The following is a 20,318-nucleotide window of genomic DNA, read 5'->3' as shown; positions in this document are numbered from 1 at the left end:
CCGAAGAAACTTTTACCACCAGTGATGAAAGTCGACTGGGTTTTTGAGGTGCTTTATCTTGCAGCTCCTGCTGCTTTCCAAGATGTTCAGGTATAAAGAGAGCCACACAGAGAGTGGTGTGTCCTGGCTCTCCAAGCTGCTTGGTGACAACAATGGGAGAAGCCAGTGGTTGCTCTGGCTGCTGCAGTGTTTCCATGACATAGAAAAATACCCAAAAAGCAGAGAAAGAAGAAAAGCATCCTCACCTTTTCACAGGGAACAAAATCTATTAAAGTGGGAGCGGGTAACACTCTGCTTTGCTTTAAATGGGAATTTATGCAGGACATTTATTCATCTGAAGTGCTGCACAGGCAGCATGCTGTGAAAAGCAGAAATTTTTTATTTGCAAACTTCAGATACTGTAAACCCTTTTCCTCTTTGCAGGCAATAAGAATATCACAAAAGTTTTAAGACATCATGGCAACTAGTTGCAGTGCAGGTCTTTTTTTGACTAAGGCAGAATAATTTCACCTGGAATTTGTACACACAAGTCATGTCACTTAGATAATACAAAAAAACCATTTCGTCTTGGAAGTCTTTATTGCATCACGTAACCATTCAAATATGAAGAAACATTTTTAAGTGAAGTGTGTTCTTCTTCCAGCTCAGCAATACAATGTAGCTGTTTGAAACTACTTTTATTAAACTTGTGTGTATGGCTTTTGATTGGCAGTTTTAAGGTTAGGATGTGATTTCAAGTACTACTTGCAAAGATGCTATTATTCATAGTTTTTAGAGAACTTTAAAAATTTTCAAGTTGTTCAAGCATATAAAGTAAGTTATGCCTCTGTAGCTGACTCTGCAAATTGGTGATTCTACAGAAGGGTTAATGCTTCAGTATCAAAAAGAAAAAAATTTAAAGTCTCTCTTTCCAGTCTTGAAAACTGCAAAAGCAATTACTTTGTGGAAGCTGGAAGTAATGGGGGGACTACAGAGAATTCCCCTAAGAAATGGGTATGAATACAGTAATTTATACCTAAGGAATAACCAAAGTATGCTAGGATAACAGACAGGTAGGTAAAGGGGCTGAAACAATAAATGCAAAGTGCATGTTCATATTGGCATTCTTTTTCTTCCAGACTTTTAGCACCAACAAGGCTGAGTGGATACCTAAGGATGACTGAAAACTCTGCTGGTGGGTGAGGTAATTAGAATCACAGCACTGCTTTGATTGCAAAAGACCTTTCAGATTCCCTCAGCACAGAACATTTTAAATAAACCCTCACAAGAAGGTCCTTTATGGTGACTACTGGAAACGGGAACACTCAGAGGTGCTACCCCACACCTCTTACTGCTGGCCACAGGTGAGGCAGAGCAGCTTCCTCTCCTACCACTCCCCTCTGCCTTGAGTAGGAAGAAGTTAAAGCTGTTCTCACAGCCCTTGCCTACATCTCTGCATAACTGAACTTGAGATGTGAGTACTAAAATAGCACGCTCCAAAATATTTGCTTCTGTTGATAATTTGAAGACATATTTCAACACATGGATAGATCAATAAAGAAGAAACCTAGATGTAAAAAGAATTTAAAATTGCTCTGTAAATTCTTAAATGTAAAAGGCACTAAAATTTTCTAGACTACTAAGATCATTCTACTATTTGAAAGTAATAAGGTATTGTGGATATGCCTGAATGTCATTAAATATGACAAACATTGTTGGATTAGACGTGCTATCAACCACACTGTCGTACAGGTCAGAAGGATCTGCTCGGCTCCTTGGTGGTGGATCCTTTAGTCCTGGTCTCCCAGCACAGAACCGCCCAGTTAGGACCCGAGCCAAGTACATATGTTTTTTGCCATTCACATCTGGAATGGAATAAGTATCCTGAGCAGAATAACTTGCATTGACAGCAAAGTAGGTTCCATCTCCAATGACTGCAGCTGTTAGGAAAAACAACATTTTCAAATACAGTTAGTATTCTTATTCTCCTCAGAATCTCTAAAACTCCTTTTTTTTTTTTTTAACTCTGCAGAATCTATAGATGTGGTTAAAGTTCAAACACAAAACTCTAGTAGTAGTCCTTTGTATCATAATCAAATATGAACCCACATAGATAACAGGCAAGTATCAACACACAGGTTTTGACTTCTCTTTCCTATGGAGAATGGAGAAAACAGCTCCTCTGTTTAACATGGTTTAGCCTGCAATCCACCAAATTGCAATTCTTCAGAGACTTTTGGACTTATGACTATAAAATTGTAATTATAGTTTTCTAGTCACACTTCTCAGCAAGTTAGAAGAATCACATGTCTTTGTTCAAGACAGATTTCTTTTTTCTGACATTGGTAAAAAGCTGTTCAGGCCAAACAGGTCCTTCCTATCTGGCTGCCTGATCTTTGGATACTTTTGCTTGGCTACCCAGCCTGACAGATGGCAAGTATGCTTTCCCAATCATTAATCACAGCTGAGACAAAAAGATCAATGTCAATACCCACAAGCAGAGAGAGGACATGGGGATCTAGGGCTCTTGCTTCCTGAGTAAATCCAACTTCCTGACACTCCAAAGAGCAGGAAAGCAAAACTACATCTCCTCTGGCCATGTTTTAAAAAGAAGTGGTGGCTGCCATTCCTACCTGTGCACAACCAGCATGTATTTTGTGTATGCTGGGCCGCATTTATTCAAGAAAATCTCAGAGTTAGTACCTCCACAGGATCCAGACAGAGAAAGGTCTTTTGCATCCAGACCACTCTGAAGTATCAACTAGATCTGAGTTAAGCTGCCCAGCTCTCTCAATATTAAATCAGCCTTAGGCATGTACAACTCTGTCTTAAGGAAGAAACCATTAAGAACAAAAATTAAGGATTTCTGAAGTGAGGTTACATGGCCAGTAAAATCAACTAGCACTTCAATTCAGTCTACATTCCACTTCTTTGGAACCTGTCCTTCATCTTTGAGCACTGCCAAATAATATACATAACATGACTGTACTAGAAGAAGTGGACAGAACAAGCTTTGAACTACTGCAGAATATCTTTGTGTTAAATATTTAAGTTGTCTCTAACAACTATTAAAGGCTAAGAACTAACTAATGGATCATACAGATTTTGGAAGCATAAAAAAAGTACAGATGTGGGATCTTATACTATCATAGTCTTTGGACGCAACAGGAGAAGTATTTGCACTTCTACTTACTACTTGTCTTTGTCTAAAAGGAGAGGAGATACCATCAGCTAGTAGCTGTTACCTCAACTGAGAATGTTGAACAGTGTTCCTTGTTCCTTTCTCTAGGTAAATGATACAAAACAATTCCCAGAAGCTGCCCAGGCTTCATTTCAGAGTAGGGGAACTCTTTGTGATATCCTTTACATGGTAGCATCCAGCAACAAGTGATTCACTGAACAGAAATAATTCCTCTGTCCATATAGATTAATCTCAGGATTATTATTGTGTTTATTATTGTGTTCTCAGATTTCATTCAGCTTTCATGTTGTGCTGACAGCACTATAGTGCTGACACCCTGCAGTACTCATGCATGCCTAGGAAATTAACTGATTTGTATAATGACTCACCATTCTTTCCAGCATATCCACGATTAAATCCATAGGAGTTAATCAACCTCAATGAGGATGCAGCTGTCCCATGGAATAGCAACCTCTCATTATTTTGATTTTTGTTCTTTTTACCAATCGATGTTTTTTTTAATTGGTATGTCTGCCAGAGGATGCGATTTTGTATTCTTTCAATCTGCAAAATTACAAAATTAACTATATTTATACTAGGGATAAATAGAGTAGGGATGAATATTTATCATGGCTGGAAAGCATTAAAATGAAATCAAACTGCAAGAATTACAGCAATTTTCACTATGTCCTGTTAGCATGAGGTTTGGGTAGAAGAACTGAATATGTAGGTGTCCTGAAAAATCACAAACCAAAGCAGCTCATAAGAGGTCCTCAAGCTCAGTAATTCTGGTACACTAGGCAAGACAATTCAATTGTCTTGCCTAGTGTACCAGGTACACAGCAGTCATGGTAGCTGTGCACTGTCATTTCTAGAAACAGGCTGGCTGCTGTACCACTGCTAGAGGCAATGATGTAAGATGCCTTCTATACATCCTAATCATTTTTACTGATGATTTTCTCACTAAAGGACAGAATGTAGCAATAGCATTAGGCTGAGTTTAAGTTCCTCTTCTAGATCTAAGCTTGCAAGTCAAAACTGCTTCTTCTTACGTGTAGCTTAGCAACCCATAAGAAACAACCATATAAAAATCACTTGGTGGGAGGATGGATGTTGCTGGCTCCCTATGCCAACAATGTGAATATAGCTTAAGGCGAAGCAGTGTCTCTGCATCAAAGTATAATCTTAAAGGCATTTCTGTAACAGCTTTTCATTTTAAACAGAAAAAGACAATGTCTTAACTTGATTTTTTCTGTAATACATGAGTATTTTGTTCTCTTTGTGTGTTTTTAGGATCATGCTCATTGAAGCTCATGATGGAAGAAAAATTTTTAAACACATTATTCTTACTCCTAATTTGATTGTATTTTCTACTATTTATCTCTTCTGTGGATTCAGAATAACTCCATCTTCTCTGTGGCAATTAAATCTCTGTGCATTATGTTGCAAACTTCTAAATAAGTAGGATCAAATACTGACACTGGTTAAAACTGACAGCCAAGCCTGAAAGGCTCTGGGATGACATGAGAGAAGTTGTAAATTAGTCCAAAGCTTTATGTCAGTTTGCAAGGACTTTGTATTTTAATTTGTATTCTGAATGCATTTTCTCATGCCTCCATTTTGATACAGAATTTCCTAATTTGAAATACCATATTAATTACAGAGTACCACATTGACTGAACAAAGAGTCAGCCTGAAAACTGACAGTAACTGGTTTTGCACCATTAGATGCCAGAAACAGCAGAATAGCTCTTAGGAAACTTGCTATGATTTATATTCGCTCTGTGCAGTGCTGGGGAGACTGACATACAAAAGGTGTATTGGGTTGCAGACACCTTATAAGCAAATATTTAAGAAGTATATTGTTTCTTGCCCAAGCATTGACATTTTCCCCCCTCCCCATCCCATATGGTATCACCTTCTCTATGTTAAAATTAGTACACGTTGTCTTAAACATCTTCTCGACTGTTGTATATTCAGGATGTGATGGCTTGAGCTCCACCACTTTGACCTGTTCATTCTGCATGTCTGTCCACTCCTTAGGGAGCTCTATTGACTGCATATCTGCAAAACAGAGTTTGCATTATTATGACAGACAACTAGCTCAGCTCCATAGGCACATCTTACAAACCACGTGCATAAAGAGGACAAAGAGACAACACCTTCTGCCATACTTCATCCAACAAATTCTCTTGCTCTTCCAAACATCACTGGTTCTGTAATACACTGAAAAGGCTTTACATTTTGTCTAACTGTCCCCATACCAATATCTAACTAAAACTTTAAAACCCCAGAAGAATTTTATGTATTCTTCCTACACCACTTCCTTTGTCAGACTTAAAAATTAAATCTATGCTCACCAGTCACTTATATGCAGACAATATTACACTTAAAACTGATGTTCTGATTTCACTCATACTTGCCACTGATTATGAAACTCAAAATTCTTGGCTGAGGGGAAAAAAAAAAAGAAAAAGGGAAAAAAGCTAAGGAATGCCTTACTTCTTTGGGATACCTAAGCTTGCATTTATCCAAATCATCATTCAATAATAACTATTCAAGTTTTTGTATTTAACAAAAGTGTCATTTACCTTCATCCTTTGCCACACGTTGAAGGATTTTAGTATTTCCTTGGTCATCAGTAGCCCTTCGAGCCTTCAGATCCACCTTGTAGTTCTTCTTTTTAATTGTGACATTCAGATATGGTTTTCCAGCCATTTTGGCATGCTCCAGTTGCATATTTGTCAGTTTATCAAAAGCAACAAAGCTATCATTGCTTCCTAGATACCTCCATTCTACCAGGTTATAAAGAAGTTCTGCCTTGAATTGCTCTTCTTCAGTAGACTTAATTTTATTGACCATTTCTTGAACTTCTAGAGAAACAGAACAGACATCCCTACTAATACCAGAAATTTTAATTTGAGGGGGAGAAAGCTTACTTAAAATCTCAATGTTGACTTGCTTTCCTCGCTGGAGATCTTCCAAAATGGCAAATTGTGTCTCATCAAAATTTTCAATTGCCTCAAGTGGAATAATGCTTTCAAACTGTTCCTTTAAAATTAAATCCTTTATCCAGGACTCAGTTGCATCCACCTTTTCTCGGCTTTTTCCACAAATTTGAAATGTGACTATATTAACTTTCTTCTCTAAAATCATGGATATTTTCTTCTCAGAAGATTGTTTTCTGCCCCAAAAAAATGCTGTGGATAAATACATCAATTATTAGTTGTAAATAAAATAACTTTAGTTTTACTTGCCCATGCACACAGAAAACAACTTACATTTAAACATGGATAACCATGATTCTGTTGTGGATGAATCTGAATCTTCTATTTTCTTCATGCTTTCATAGAAGTCTGTGAGCATATTTGTCTGGAAGATCACAATCTTAATTGTCTGTAAGTGCTGTACTGATTTTTGTCTTGCAAATTCCACAATAGCATCCAACATTTCATCAGCTACTTTGGCTGAACTCAGTCCTGCTTGACCTAAACAATATAAAAGGCACGTATCAGTGAACAATTTTTGTGCAAGTCTACTGTTACCCATATTAAGTTTGTCTGTTTCTGAACTGCCCCCATCACACATGGCTTTCCCTAGAAAACACAAACCTGTTCCAATAGCTGGGAAGGCAACAGATTTGTACATCCTTTGTTCACACTCATGAAGCACTTTGGAGACCTCACTCTTCACCTGGGAGTAGTTCTGGGAAATCAAATGGATGATTTTACTGCATAACAGGTTCCCCCCCTGTGTAGTAATAAAGCCATTTTGATGCTGCCCAGCTGGAAGAGAGAAGATAAAGAAGGAGACATAATATTTACAAAGTGGCAATCTTTTTTGATAGTATTTTCTGTTATATTGGTACTACAAGAAAAGTGGGAAAAGTGGAAAGAAATCCACTGTGATCTATTTTATTGTGGGTTTACTTGATCCTGGATTTCTTTATAAATAATCTGCAGAGTTTCTTTCAGAAATTAATTCAAGTAAATGTGTGTTTTCCAATTTCCTAAGACCTCTGCTACAAAGTATTTTCCTATTAAGTACAATATAAGAACTTATGATGACTGAATACATCTCACTTCTATTTAAAAGCATACCAAATTAATTTATATGTGAACACCTTTCTTATGCCACTTATTCATTAAAAGCCTAAATTTTTATACTGCAGCAGAGCTGAGTGGTTAAAACAATATCATTAAGATTATGACCAACTGATATAAGAAAGGTATGGAATTTTTAAAAAGAAGTTTGTGATTTGTCAGAGCACTCATGTTTGCTTACAAAATTGAGTGATATTGCGAGGATGAATGGACAGCGCAGAGCTCCAGACCACCTCACAGATCACAAAGGTAATGACTGTAAGATGCTCTGCAAGCACTGAGATCAGACTGATAAATTTACTTGGACAAAAATCTTTATCAGTCTGGTGATTTTCTCATGACTCTCAGGATTTTCTCAAGAATATTTTGTACATGAAGGTAAAAAGTAATTTGGAACATTGTAATGGGGTTTTAGGTTCCTGCCAACATTATAATTTCTTTGTTTTGTCCATTCCAACAAAAAAGTAAAACTGCGCTGGCACCAGGAGATTTATTTTAAGTTGAGGGTAAGGAGTATTTCATAGTAGTATGTTGATAAGGCCTTGCTCTGTGGTGGAGTTTCCTTGGGAAATGAGTGGGGTGTAGCTCTGCATGGGAATGCAGACATGAGCATATTTACCAAACAAGTTGGAGCCAAGGTTTTTATCTTGTCCCCTACAGAGTAGTTTGGAAATCAGAAAGACATAAAAATAGCTCTTTGAAATGAAAGAACAAGAAAATAAGAATTAGTGTTATAGTTTTGAGAACAGAGACATTTGCCTGATTTGAAGTTAATGGTATATGTGTGTTAGTACAAATGTTCCTGCAGAGCCAAAGGCTGGGAAAAAATCCAGGAAACTCCATCTTGAAAATCAGTTTCCAGACTCAGAACAGGAACATTTAGGTTATGCATCTAAAATGTCCCTTTCTGTGCTTGTAGAGACCAACCACAATGAGCTCAAATTTTACTCCTTTACTGGTGTGGCAGAATGCAGACTATGGAAGAACTTATCATCAGGTTTGTCCTGACTGCAGCTGCGATAGAGTTAGTTTTCCTCTAAGTAGCTAGTTCAGGGCTGTGTTTTTGATCCAGTATGAGAATAAAGTGTCTAACACACAGATGTTTTAGTTGTTGCTAAACAACTACAAAAAGAAAAATTCTCAAGGTATATGTCAAAACAAGAAGGGGACTTTTCAAAGTTCCTAAAAGTGAAAGCTGTATTATTCAGATTAAATAATTATGTCAGAGTAGAGACTTATAAAGTAACTTTAAGTTTTCAGAGAGAATGAAAACAAACAAAAAAAAAAGAATTATCAAAACAATAGTAGGTTTTAACATACCATATTGAGCACATTCGTATGCTACCAGGGGACCAGCAGCATCCATAATTGCTTTGAAGACCCCTTAAATCACACAAGAAAAGCACACACATTCATTAAGTCTCCACAACTATCTCTACTCAAAACTCTACCCAACTTCTGTACCCTACACATACCCTAAATTGCTTTATGGCAAGATACCAAAGTTCAAAACTGACAGTTTCCCTAAGTACTGTCCAAGACACACAGCTTTGGCTGCAGAGAGAATGTTTTCTTCACTGCTGGTTAGAAGTCATTAAGAACAACTCCTATTTCATTGTTTCACTCACCAAACCCATTTATCCCCCTCACCAAACTCTCCAATGGCTTTGAACTGGTATCATTTGGTATCTTGCATGCTTATAAATCACTATGTGAAAACTCTCTGCTTCTTATAGGGCAATTTACTTAACCAGAGCTTTGTCTTCCAGGGAAACATTTTAGGATAAGAGCATTTTTTTAGAATTATAGTTAATCTAAAAATTCCACTTAAATACTTATGATTTTAAGCAAGAAAAACATGGTCAGATGCCTTCTGTTTGAAAATGAAATCAAATATTCAGGACATGAAAAAAAACCTGTTTAAGATCTATTTCCTGGCTAATCATAACTCTTTATGAAAATAACTCATCTGAAAAATGCTTCATAAAAGTTTCCCTTTTGTGGACAATTCTTTCCTGTACCCCCTTCTAAAAACTAGCCCAGATTTATTGCTAAGGAACTACATATTCAATATAATACCTGCTTTGGCATCAAATGATGAATTTGCTATGTTTACAATAACCTCTGTATCTTCCTTGGTAATATCTCCACTAATTACTTGCAGTGTGATGGAACCAATCTTCATTTCATGAACTCCCAATAGTTCAGCAGAAACGGGCCTAATGAAACCTGCAAGGGAAATAAAAATACATTAAATCACTTCTCCTTTAGTTTGGAGTATTATTCTCTTCCACTGATTGAAAGTCCTTATCCTTTTAAGGAATAGATCAGATTGATGGATGTAGAGTGTCTCTGTTTTTCTCTTTATTCCATTTCTGAAAGCTGAGAGCTACAGTATTCTTTCTGTTTGTGCTATGAAAGTGAAACCATTTCTATTCCTGTAAATTTATGCAATATGAATTCAGAAAATGGCTTCAGGGTTTATCTGATCTGACCAGCTCTGTAACAGAGTTTCCTGAATTTATTCTTACAAGAAATGGAGCATCCAGTTTAAGCGTTACCAGTAATGGAGATCAGATCACATCCCTTTTGTAAGTTATTTCATATTTACCTTCATGGATACAAAACTATTCTTTTCTTGTAGTCTATAACTTTATCTAACCTAACTCATATTTTATCTGCCCACTCTTAACTTCATCTCTTTGATATTCAGCAACTGAGGAGGTAGGGCTTTATACCCTTACAAATAACACTCTGCCCTTGATGAAGTACATCCATGTTTTGCCTATTGTGTCCCTCTATTGTCAATTAATAAATGGAAGGAAATTATCCACTCTGAATATATAAATATATATATATATGTAGGAGATTAAAGCTACAGAAATACATGTTACTTATGGCTTGTTTGGCCAAGTGATCGCAAGTTCTTATATCCTTTAAGCAGGACAAACTACTGTGTTTCCTCTATCAGAACACCCTTTTTGTTTTGATGAGACTGGCCTCACTAAGAGTTCAGCATGCCCTCAACAAAAGAAATTCCTCCCTAAGAATTTTACAAATGACATTAAGAAAGCAAGTCCATTAGGAGGACAATAAATGCCCTGTGCCTTGATGATATTTTTTTTGTTTCCTGATACACATAAAACCACTTAACAGCATTTACATTCTGTCCCACCCCTACACAACTTACTTGGCTGTGCTGCTGCAGCATTGCAACTTTCACCTGCCCTACGTGCCAGTTCAGTGGTAAAAGCCTAAGAAGAGAAAAAAAGGATCCAAGATAGTATTTCACAGTGTGTACACTGAATGTTTCTGCAATTAACATTAACAGTCTTGTAGCTTTTGCTGAGACACCTCAAAAATTTAATAGTCATATTTAAGTGTTTAAAACAGCAGAAGACCCAGTGTGGACAGTGTGATAAGAGATAGCTCTGCATTGCTAGAACTTCTCCGGCAAAAGATGAGGGAGCATCTACAGGCTTTTACAGCACCAACAGCAAGACCAATTTTGTCTACAGCTTCTGCTTGCTGAGAGTTTGTATTTCAGAGACACTGGAAAGACATCCCATTCTCACTGGCCCACAGCAGTGAGAAAGTGCCAAATTATTCCCTTAGAAAGCAGTAAAAGTAAAACAGATTATTAAAGTGTAACTAGAGTAGTATGTTACAAAGACAGATTTGTCCTGAGAAGAACTACCTGAATGTTATCAATATCTTGTGGATTCAAGAGAAAATGGACTTCCTGGAGATTCTTCAGCGTGTGACTACTACTGAACCTGAATACCACATCAAACATTAACTTAGAAACAATGGTTTTAGGAAATCCAAATCCTCCAGTCCCAATAGCTGGGAAAGTGATTGATTTCAGTCCAAATTCTTCAGTTTTCTTCAAGCAGAAATTGATTGCATCTTCTAGGTTCTGTAAAACACAACAAAGGTACTTTTTTTTCTGAAGGCATAATTTATTTTTAGTTCCAAAGAAACTGGTATGAGAAGCAGCTCTGAGCGCATCAAGACATCTTTAAGGTCACTCCAACATAAGAGAATGGAGTCAAGTAATCTAAATTAACTACATTTAAACCTGAAATTTCAGGACAGATCCCAAATAAATATGTAGCTGGGGCGGATTGGGGGTTATTAATTAAAATATACCTTCTCTGTCTCTCCTCCAGCCCACTTGGGTAGTATGGCATGAAAGATGGACTTGCAGGCCATAGCGCATCCACTGGTGCAGACCACACTCCCAGGACCAGCAACCTGACTTTGTTTCTTGGTGTCAAACTCAACTTTGAGAGCTGGCCCAGCTCTTTCCAGCACGGCTTTGCAAAGAGGGCCCTCGCCAAACAGCAGATCTGCGCCAACGCTGTTGACAACAACATCCGTCTGCAACAAGATTACAACAGAAACAGCTACAGCTAGAATTCAAATGAAAATGTGCACCAAGATTAGAAGCCCTACCAATGCAACACACAGCAAAAGAAACAATAGTAGCCCAGACAGGTGCTGTTTCCCCTAATACCCAACCAAGACAATTACGTTTACAAAGTACTTTAGTATTTCTCCTTTAACAAAAATAAAAGCCAAACCTTTTACATGTTGGCCTGAGATCTAGAAAACAAACAAGATCTAGCTGGGAATTGAAACATCCTGAAGTTCACAGCTGCCCTCTAGAAATGGCTGCAGTCACACATCTCAACCTACATTCAAGTTTTGCAAGCTCACATCCTTGTTTAGCTAGCACACAGCTGTTCTTTCCTTATGTAGCAAGTACTTGTAAAACCTACTGTCTGTCCTTTTTCATTTAAATAGAAAGATCTTACCATCAAGTTAGAAAGGTAAAGACTTACCACAGCTTCCTGAATATTCTTCTTCTCCACTCGGATGCAAAGTCCTTCTTTTGTTGTAACCATCTTCAGATCCCCTTTTCTATTCTCCTTCTGGCTTTTGTTCAGCCATTTTGGGGAGAATGATTTAGCTGAAAATACTTTTTTTACTGTCTCACTCAGAACCTGAACGATTTCTTCTGAATTACTCACAAGATGGATCTCCTTCAAGTTTCTGTCCTCCATGAGTTCTTCCAAGGTCTCCCTGATGGAGGACACAATTGAATCTGCACAGATCTGCAGTGGAAAGCCATAAATCCCTCCACTTAGAGCAGGCAGAGCTATGGAATGATGATTGTATATGTCAGCTAGTTGCAGACATTTTTTCACTGTCTTTCTCAACAGCCATATGCACTTTTGTGATTCCTTCTCGTTCCACCTGGGCCCGACAGCGTGGATGACATTCTTGCAGGGCAGTTTCCTGGCGTGTGTGATCACTGCGTCACCAGGCTGCAAATTCCCCAGCTTCCTCACCAGCTCATTGCACTCCTCCTGCAGTGCTGGCCCAGCTGCTCTTGACAGTGCCTCAGCCAGGCCACCAATGTGGTTTAGTTGTTCATTAGATGCATTCACCACAACATCAACAGGGTAGTCACACAAGTCACCTTTATACACTCCTACCATAATTCCACCTGGCAGGTTTTTTTCATAGTAGACTTTTCTTTTCACTTTATCACCAGCTTTTCCACCCTTCCGTTCTTCTTCTTCTTCCTTGATCCTAATCAAACAGCCATATTTCTGCTTCGCTTCTAAAACACATAAATCTTTCCTCTCAGTGAAGAACTCCTTTGCCCCCGGTTTATCAATTGGCACATTTTTTGAGTAAAGGGACGAGACAGTTTTTTCAAACATGATGACTGCTTCTGGCACTTCTGCTCTGGGTCCCCTCAGAGAAATACATGGTGTCTTGATGTCAAAACGTACTGTCACACCTTTGCTCTTTAATTCTGCACAAACGCCAGACTTCTCATTCTCTACAAACTGCACTATCACCTCTGATTCAACTGGGATTACTTTTTCGATGATTGTGTTTCTATCTACAAAAGCATTAAGTCTCTTATGAACCTCTGTTACAGCCTTAGAAAAGCCAGCAATATTCATTTTTTTTGCTTTTCCAACAGACTCCCAAGTGATGACAATTTCCTGGGAAGAATTATATGTTTTGAGCAAGAAGAGAAGAAGATTGCTCCACTCATCCTTTTTAATAACTTCACCATCCTCCACATTGATGCACTTGTATTCTAAACCTGTTTTTATTTGCTTTTCTGCTTCTAGAAGTTCTTTGTGAGCATCTCCGTATAGCAACACAGTATCATCTTGAAGTTCATAAAAAGCATTAATTTTTTCCTTAATGAATAACATATCTGATGTTTTTTTATTATCTACACACTCTAGATAGTGGAAAACATGGGGATCAATGGTAACTGATGTACATGGCATACTCAATACCTTTTCCAGTAACTCAGCTTTGATTTTATATACTTCTGCAGGTAATCCACACAACTGAACAGTCTTTTTTTTGTCATCATAAAAGAGCCTTAGGCATGGATATTCCTTCTGAATATTCTCTTCTAACCCAGAATTGTGCAGCACAGCATACTTCCCTGGGATCACTGACACAGAAATTTCTATGCTCTGTTTTTCCCTTTCACTTTGCTTCATGCATTCCCTCACTTCTTTCTCTGCACTGTCCACTGCTGCTCTGATGCCTGCAATGGCCACCATCTCCTTAGAAACATCAGTTATCATCAGAGCAACATCTTTTGACAACCTTTTTTTCACATCTTCCCAACCTGATGAATTGACTTTACATTTTATAGCTATGTAACGTGCCATGATACGGGAGAACTCAGTGGAAGCATCTTGCTGCCATGTCTTGAGCAACTTAATCATTGGCTTTTTCTGGTTGCAGAGAGATGGTGATGGGCACAACATAACTTCTGGGTTTGCACAGTCTGCCTGGGGCCATTTGAGCTCAGAATAGCAAACTGCCATTTCCTGGTTTATGTCCTGGATCAGATTGGCATGCCTTTGTAAAAACTGCCATACATACGGGTCCAGTGGCACCCCAGTGGGGTCTGGCATCTTGAAAGTTGGTCTTTCTTCTCCATAGAGAGCTGTTCCCAGGGAGTGGTAATATGGATGTACAGAAATCAGTGTCTGTTCCAGTAAATGTTTCTTCTCCAAGACCGTGGTGACATCTGAAAGTCAGTGCACATACGTACAAACAAACATATACCATTAACTTCAAATCAGGCAAATTGGGAAATTCTCTGTTCTCAGAACTATTACACTGACTTTCCTTTTCTTTCATTTCAAAGAGCTGGTTTTTTATGTTCTTCTGATTTCCAAACTACTCTGTAGGGGACAAGATTAAAGCCTTGGCTCCAACTTGTTTGGTAAATATGTTCATGCCTGCACTCCCATGCAGAGCTACACCCCACTCATTTCCCAAGGAAACTCCACCACAGAGCAAGGCCTTATCAACATACTACTATGAAATACTCCTTACCCTCAACTTAAAATAAATCTCCTGGTGCCAGTGCAGTTTTACTATTTTTTAATTTTTTGTTGGAATGGACAAAGCAAAGAAATTATAATGTTGGCAGGAGCTTAAAACTCCATTACAATGTTCCAAATTACTTTTTACCTTCATGTACAAAATATTCTTCAAAAAATCCTGAGACTTGTAAGAAAATCACCAGGCAGATAAAGCTTTTTGTCAAAGTAAATTCACTAAGCCAGGAGTCTCTTAACAGATATTTACCAGAAGTTGCACTGGCACAAATACCATACAGTGATTCAAAGAACACAAGAAATAGTAACAAGGTTCTTCTTTAGCTCTGTTCTTCCCTGATAATGAAGATATTTGACTTAATTAGCTGGAAATGAGGATATTTGACCTTATTTAGTATCTGAAAGTCAACTATGCCACTAAGTCATTGACAGATTCTGCTCTGTCCCTCTACCTGTAAGTACCATTAATTTTATATTGCATATAAAAACCTCTGGAAATGGAGAAAGAACACCAGTGAGAAAAACCCATGGACAAGGCAGATATTAAAATAAATCTCTGGTAAGAAAAACCATACCAAACAACCCCCCCCCCCCCCCAAAAGATACAGAAGCCCTAGACATACAGCAGTATTTCTACATCCAGAGCACTTCCTAGGAAGAGGACAGGGTACACTGACTTCAGCAACAGAAAGCCAGGCTTCTCCTAATGTCCATATTTTCAGTAACTTTCTAGCAGGTTATCTGCCTGTGAGTACCTTGGTCAGGTAAAGGACAGAGTTACCTTTGTGGTCACAGAATGTAATGATGGCTGAGTTCTCCTCGGGGAAGAGCTGCACATCCGACACGGGCCCCCCTCCGTTCCGTGCGCTCTCAAAGTACACTGTGAGGTAGTCTGAGGAAATGCTCTGGGGTAGGTTTTCAGCCTTGATGCTCTGTGTTGATTCAAGAAGCCGGGCAGTCATGTTGAATTCTCTGACTCTCTTGTGCTGTAAGCATTTCTTGACAAATTCCTTAGTATCTGTAAACGGAAGAGCCGTATGAACTGACCATGTTTTGCTGTATCATTATCAGCCCTGGCTATCACTTCAGGCAGAGAAATGAGTAGAGTCTACTCCCTGTATTTGGAACAAAATTGTCTCTGGTGCCAAATAACTCTGTGTTGTAAAAAAAACAGGAAAAGCACACAACCATGTTACTCTCTGCTATTCACTATCACTACGTCTCTTTTCCCATCTCATAAGTTTACTGTTTCCTCTAAAGGAGACTTTATATAATCCCCACACTCAGTGCACTTTCAATCCTTCTCCATCTAATCCAAAAAAAAGATAGAAACAACAAAACATTCAAATTCAATTTCAGTAATAAAGATGCCACCATTTTCATTTTTCAGTGTAACATTTGGATCACAGGCACTTTTGTGGGGCTGCATACAAGACATTTTTCTTGAGAGATTGCAATCCAGGTGCTTTTTTAAAACAGTCCAGATCTCTAGTGGGAGAGGAATCAAGCTCTGAAAGCTATTACTCATGCTTATACATGGAAATTAATAATGGTGTCATCCTGTCTTACCAATATTTTTTATAAAGGTTGCTACAGCAACATTTATTTCAGGTATCAGTTCAACAGTAAAGTCAGCATCTACAGTCAGGCCACTGATGTTCTCCAACAGCATCTGTAAGCACTTTGGACTGCATCTCTCTATGTTCTCAAATACCACCGAAGGTGAGGCCTCTGCAGAGTCAACCTCCTCCTGGAGTTCACTGTTTGGAATTAAACTCTCAGCTTTCTTCAAGGCTTCTGTACCATCTGCAGCAGAAAGATAAGCCACATAAAATGTTGGTACACAATTCCTGGAATGAACAGATTCTTCTTACCCTTTCTCTCTTTTCCTTTCCCAAGAAAAGAGATTGTTAACCAAACAAATACTGCAGGGTACCACTGAACATTTTGAGATCCAAAACTGCCCAGATGCAATATTCTGCAGGGCTGCAGGCAGCTTTTTTGGTGGCACAAAACCAGACCTGAGTAAACATGTCCAATGTCACTGATATGTCTCTGGTCAGAGACTAAACAAAACTAAAATCCATTGAGATAATACACCACAGCTGCTCAGATGTCAGTAAGGGTTGGGAGAGACCTTGCAGCCTCTGCAACTGTTTCTTAGCCCCATGCAAGCAAAACAAGCCTGAACACAGCTCAGGACATCCACAGGCACCACAGGCCGCAAGTAGCTTTGTGTGACTTGGTGTAAAGCCTCCTTGGGACCACTGTGCCCTGCCACCAGTGCAGCATGACAGTGCTGGAGCAGCATCAGTGCAGCATGACAGTGTGCAAAAAGGGCTGACAGGGATGCAACAGCATTTTGCAAATAGAAAATATATCAGAGGTGCCCACTGAGTATCCCAGAAGACCAGGATCTGCCAGAGGCAAGCACGTCACCAGCTTTGCAGACAGATGAGGGCAGAGGTGTGAGAGAACCTCCAAACTGGAATGACCAACAGGCTGGCTCTGCCTGCTCACTGAGGTACAAAAACTACTAATAACAAACCCAAACCATCTCCAAAAAACAGCTGCCTTTGAAGGCCTACCACCACCACCAAGAAGAAAACTAAAGAAATAAGAAGCAACAGTTCTTCAGATGCTAGTTACTAATTTCTAGACTGCTGAAGGAGTTATCTCCTCTGCTCTGTCCAATGAAGAAGATACCAAAAAGCCAAAACTGAAAGCCAGGCTGACCCAATAAAGCAATTGAGAGCAGGATCTGAATATTTCCAGGTTCCTCTCTAGTATAACTACAAAATAGATGACAACTTGGAGAACTGGAAGCCATGTATGGAGTAAAGCACCAACATTTTGGTTTTATGAAGAATCAGCACATAGAATGATGGGTAACATTTTACCTTTTGTTTGAAGGCTGCTCATGGCATCCAAAGCCTGAAATAAAATGAAAGCCAAATATCAGTGACAGATTAAACACTCTCACCACTATTTCAAAGCTCTGGTTAATTTTTATTCACCTTTGTGGGAACTGATTTTTCTTCAAATGTTTCCTCTTTAGTAGCTCGTGCTGTTTCAGGCTCTGTGACAATCAACTTCAATTTTCCTTCTCCTTCCAAATGCAACTGATGAGACTGTCTCTCAAGAACTCGTTGCTTGACTAAATAAAACCAAAAAAGCCCTGTGAAAATCTGAATGGAAACAAAGCTTTACATTGCATGTTACTTTCGCAGTTTAAGAATGGTATTCTGCAATTTACTGAAGGAAGCCAGTTTAAGAATGGTATTCTGCAATTTACTGTTTCTGCAATTTACTGAAGGGAGACAGACCTCGCCACTAGCTCACGACCCTTCTCCCGCCCCGCGCCGTGGCAGGATGAAGAGGAGAACTGAAGGCACAAAAACGTTAAGCATTAGAGGACGAGATGAGAACAATAAACTACCAACAAACAGCAACAAAGCAAGAAAAATGAGCAGGAACGACATTAATACTGTTAGCAGAGTGTACACGACAGGCGGACGATTCACGGGCCGCTGCTCACCCGACCCCGCACTCGGCAAAGCCCGGAAAAAATCCTTCTCTTTCCTTTCCGTGCCCGCACCGCACGGCCAAGGGGGGATCGAAATCCCCCCTGGGCTGGCTGGGCCCCTCCCGGCTCCTGGAAAAGTTAACCTCGCCTTGGCCGGAACAAGGATATACAGATATACCGTCCCGCGACATGAAAGAACTTTAAATTCATAACGCTGACGCAGGATGCACACTGCTTTCTTCCTTATTAAAAAAAAAAAAAAGAAGAAGAACAGCAGAGGACATGACTCCCGCGGAAAACTGCCAGAGATGCAAAACTCGGCTCTATCACGGGTTTCATGGTGGTACCCGGAGAGTTCCGGTACCGGCCCACCGACCTTGAAAATCCTCTTCCAGACAGTGCCGAAATGGCTTGGGGCTGTATGTCCTGAACTTACCAGTAGGGAGAACCAGCAACTGGGAAGGATGTTAAGGCAAGAAAAGGAAAATTTGTACATAGGTATCTGTGTGTTTCTGCACATACGTGCATGTCTATGTATTTAACTCAACTGCAGCTAAATCCTTTCCAGCTTGCACCAAGTTTATAAAAATATGTGCATGTTACAGATGTCATCTTTTTAATATATATCTGTAACTAAACCAATTGTTAGGTTAATATAAGATTTATTATTCCAAGCGCAGTTTAGAAAATACTACCGCACATCAAGATGAGTATGCATGTATATATTCCTCCTAGGATATATTTATTCACTTACAGCCTTTATGCCAAACACAATTCCGAGGCTAGTACTAAGCACCAAATCTAAGCATATATAAGTAAATATCACATTCTGAGTTAGAAGGGACCCACAAAGATTGACTCCAACTTTTGGACCTGCACAGGACATCCGCATAAATCACTCCAAGTTCACATACTGTCTGTTCTATATTGGACAGGAGGGGGTGTATGGGACATATTATAGACTACAGATACTGCACATCACGCACCAGACGGCATATACTGTTACATGCAACAGTCTTTTAACATGCAGAAAGTTTAGACTTGTGATTTACGACCCCAGCACCCCCTCAGGCAGCCCACACGCTAATCCCGGCCCCTGCCCTCGCCGGGTCCCCTCTTCCCACCCCCCCCTCCCCGCACCGGCCGGCCGCTCACCCTCGGGACGGGCGAAGCAGACAAGGACGTGCCCGGCCTCGGTCCGCAGCTCGCACTCGCCGCCGCCCGAGCGCTTCTGGCTCTGGAAGTAGCAGAGCAGCTTCTTCCTGAGCGAGGGCGGCGGCTCGGCGGGGCCCCAGTCCCCTCGCACCACCAGCGGGAAGGAGCACGGCCGCTGCCCCTCCATGGCTGCCCGACGACTCTTCTCCCGTCGCGTTTTCGCTTTCGATTCCCCGCGCTCCAGGGTGCGGCTTTTCCGGCAATCACGAGCCTTTCGTGTTTCCTCTGCCGCCTCTCGGGTTGCCTTACCCGGGGCCGCCTCCTCGGACCCCCAGACGCAGCTTCACACCTGGGCCATTAACCCTCCTCTTCCCCTTGGAACATCCAAAGCATCCCCTCGCCTTATCAAATGCCCTGCTTGCCCCTATGCCGGGGTCTGGCAGCGCTCTCGCGGCTGTCCCAGGAGAAGTTCTTCCACCCGCTCTGCAAAAGGCCAATTCACACACAGGGTCGAGGCGTTTGATTAATCTAGAGCTCTGCACAGAGAGGGGGATTGGCTGGCAAATCCACAAAACCAGCATGGTGACTGCCAAAACTTTAGGAAAAGTGGCATCAATGTTCACTGGCTACAGGTTACTTACTTCTCTTTTTATTGGTATTCTATCTTTTGTTGATTAATTATTCTCTTGCTTCTCATGCCAGTTAGTTCACATTGCTCAAAGTTTCTCTTCTTTTAGGGTCAGCGGGCCATGAGTGGGTGGTCACGATCTCCCCTCGGGGGAATCACCTTAAATCAGTAAGAGCTGATTCAGCATGCTTGCTGAGTTGCCTTTATTAGTTTCTTCCTTATCTTGGGGCTTCTGCCAAATGCCCTTGTGGCCTGTAAATCCTGTACTCTTTGTACCCACTATCAGTGGTAAATCCTTCTTCCCAAGCCTTGTTAACCTCATCCTAAGTCTCAAATCACTGAAACA

General features: G+C 40.0%; 1 protein-coding gene across 1 annotated transcript; it reads right to left on the bottom strand.

Moving 5' to 3' along the window:
- Nucleotides 1-556: 556 nt before the first annotated feature.
- On the bottom strand, nt 557-19,581 carry LOC103814300 (protein mono-ADP-ribosyltransferase PARP14). Its single transcript, XM_009087821.4, has 17 exons — nt 19,345-19,581; nt 17,681-17,820; nt 17,564-17,597; nt 16,233-16,469; nt 15,445-15,681; nt 12,111-14,347; nt 11,416-11,646; nt 10,961-11,182; nt 10,454-10,517; nt 9,343-9,492; nt 8,584-8,646; nt 6,772-6,945; nt 6,442-6,648; nt 5,752-6,360; nt 5,079-5,224; nt 3,550-3,724; nt 557-1,919 (listed from the first exon to the last, which is right to left on the bottom strand). Exons 1-17 carry the CDS (start codon nt 19,529-19,531, stop codon nt 1,633-1,635), a joined length of 5,400 nt encoding a protein of 1,799 aa, XP_009086069.2. The 5' UTR covers nt 19,532-19,581; the 3' UTR covers nt 557-1,632.
- Nucleotides 19,582-20,318: the final 737 nt, after the last annotated feature.

The sequence above is a fragment of the Serinus canaria genome, chromosome 7 (genome assembly GCF_022539315.1).
Source record: "Serinus canaria isolate serCan28SL12 chromosome 7, serCan2020, whole genome shotgun sequence".
NCBI classification, from domain to species: domain Eukaryota; kingdom Metazoa; phylum Chordata; class Aves; order Passeriformes; family Fringillidae; genus Serinus; species Serinus canaria.
The sequence above is the reverse complement of the archived record's forward strand: the minus strand, read 5'-3'. Positions and strand labels throughout refer to the sequence as shown.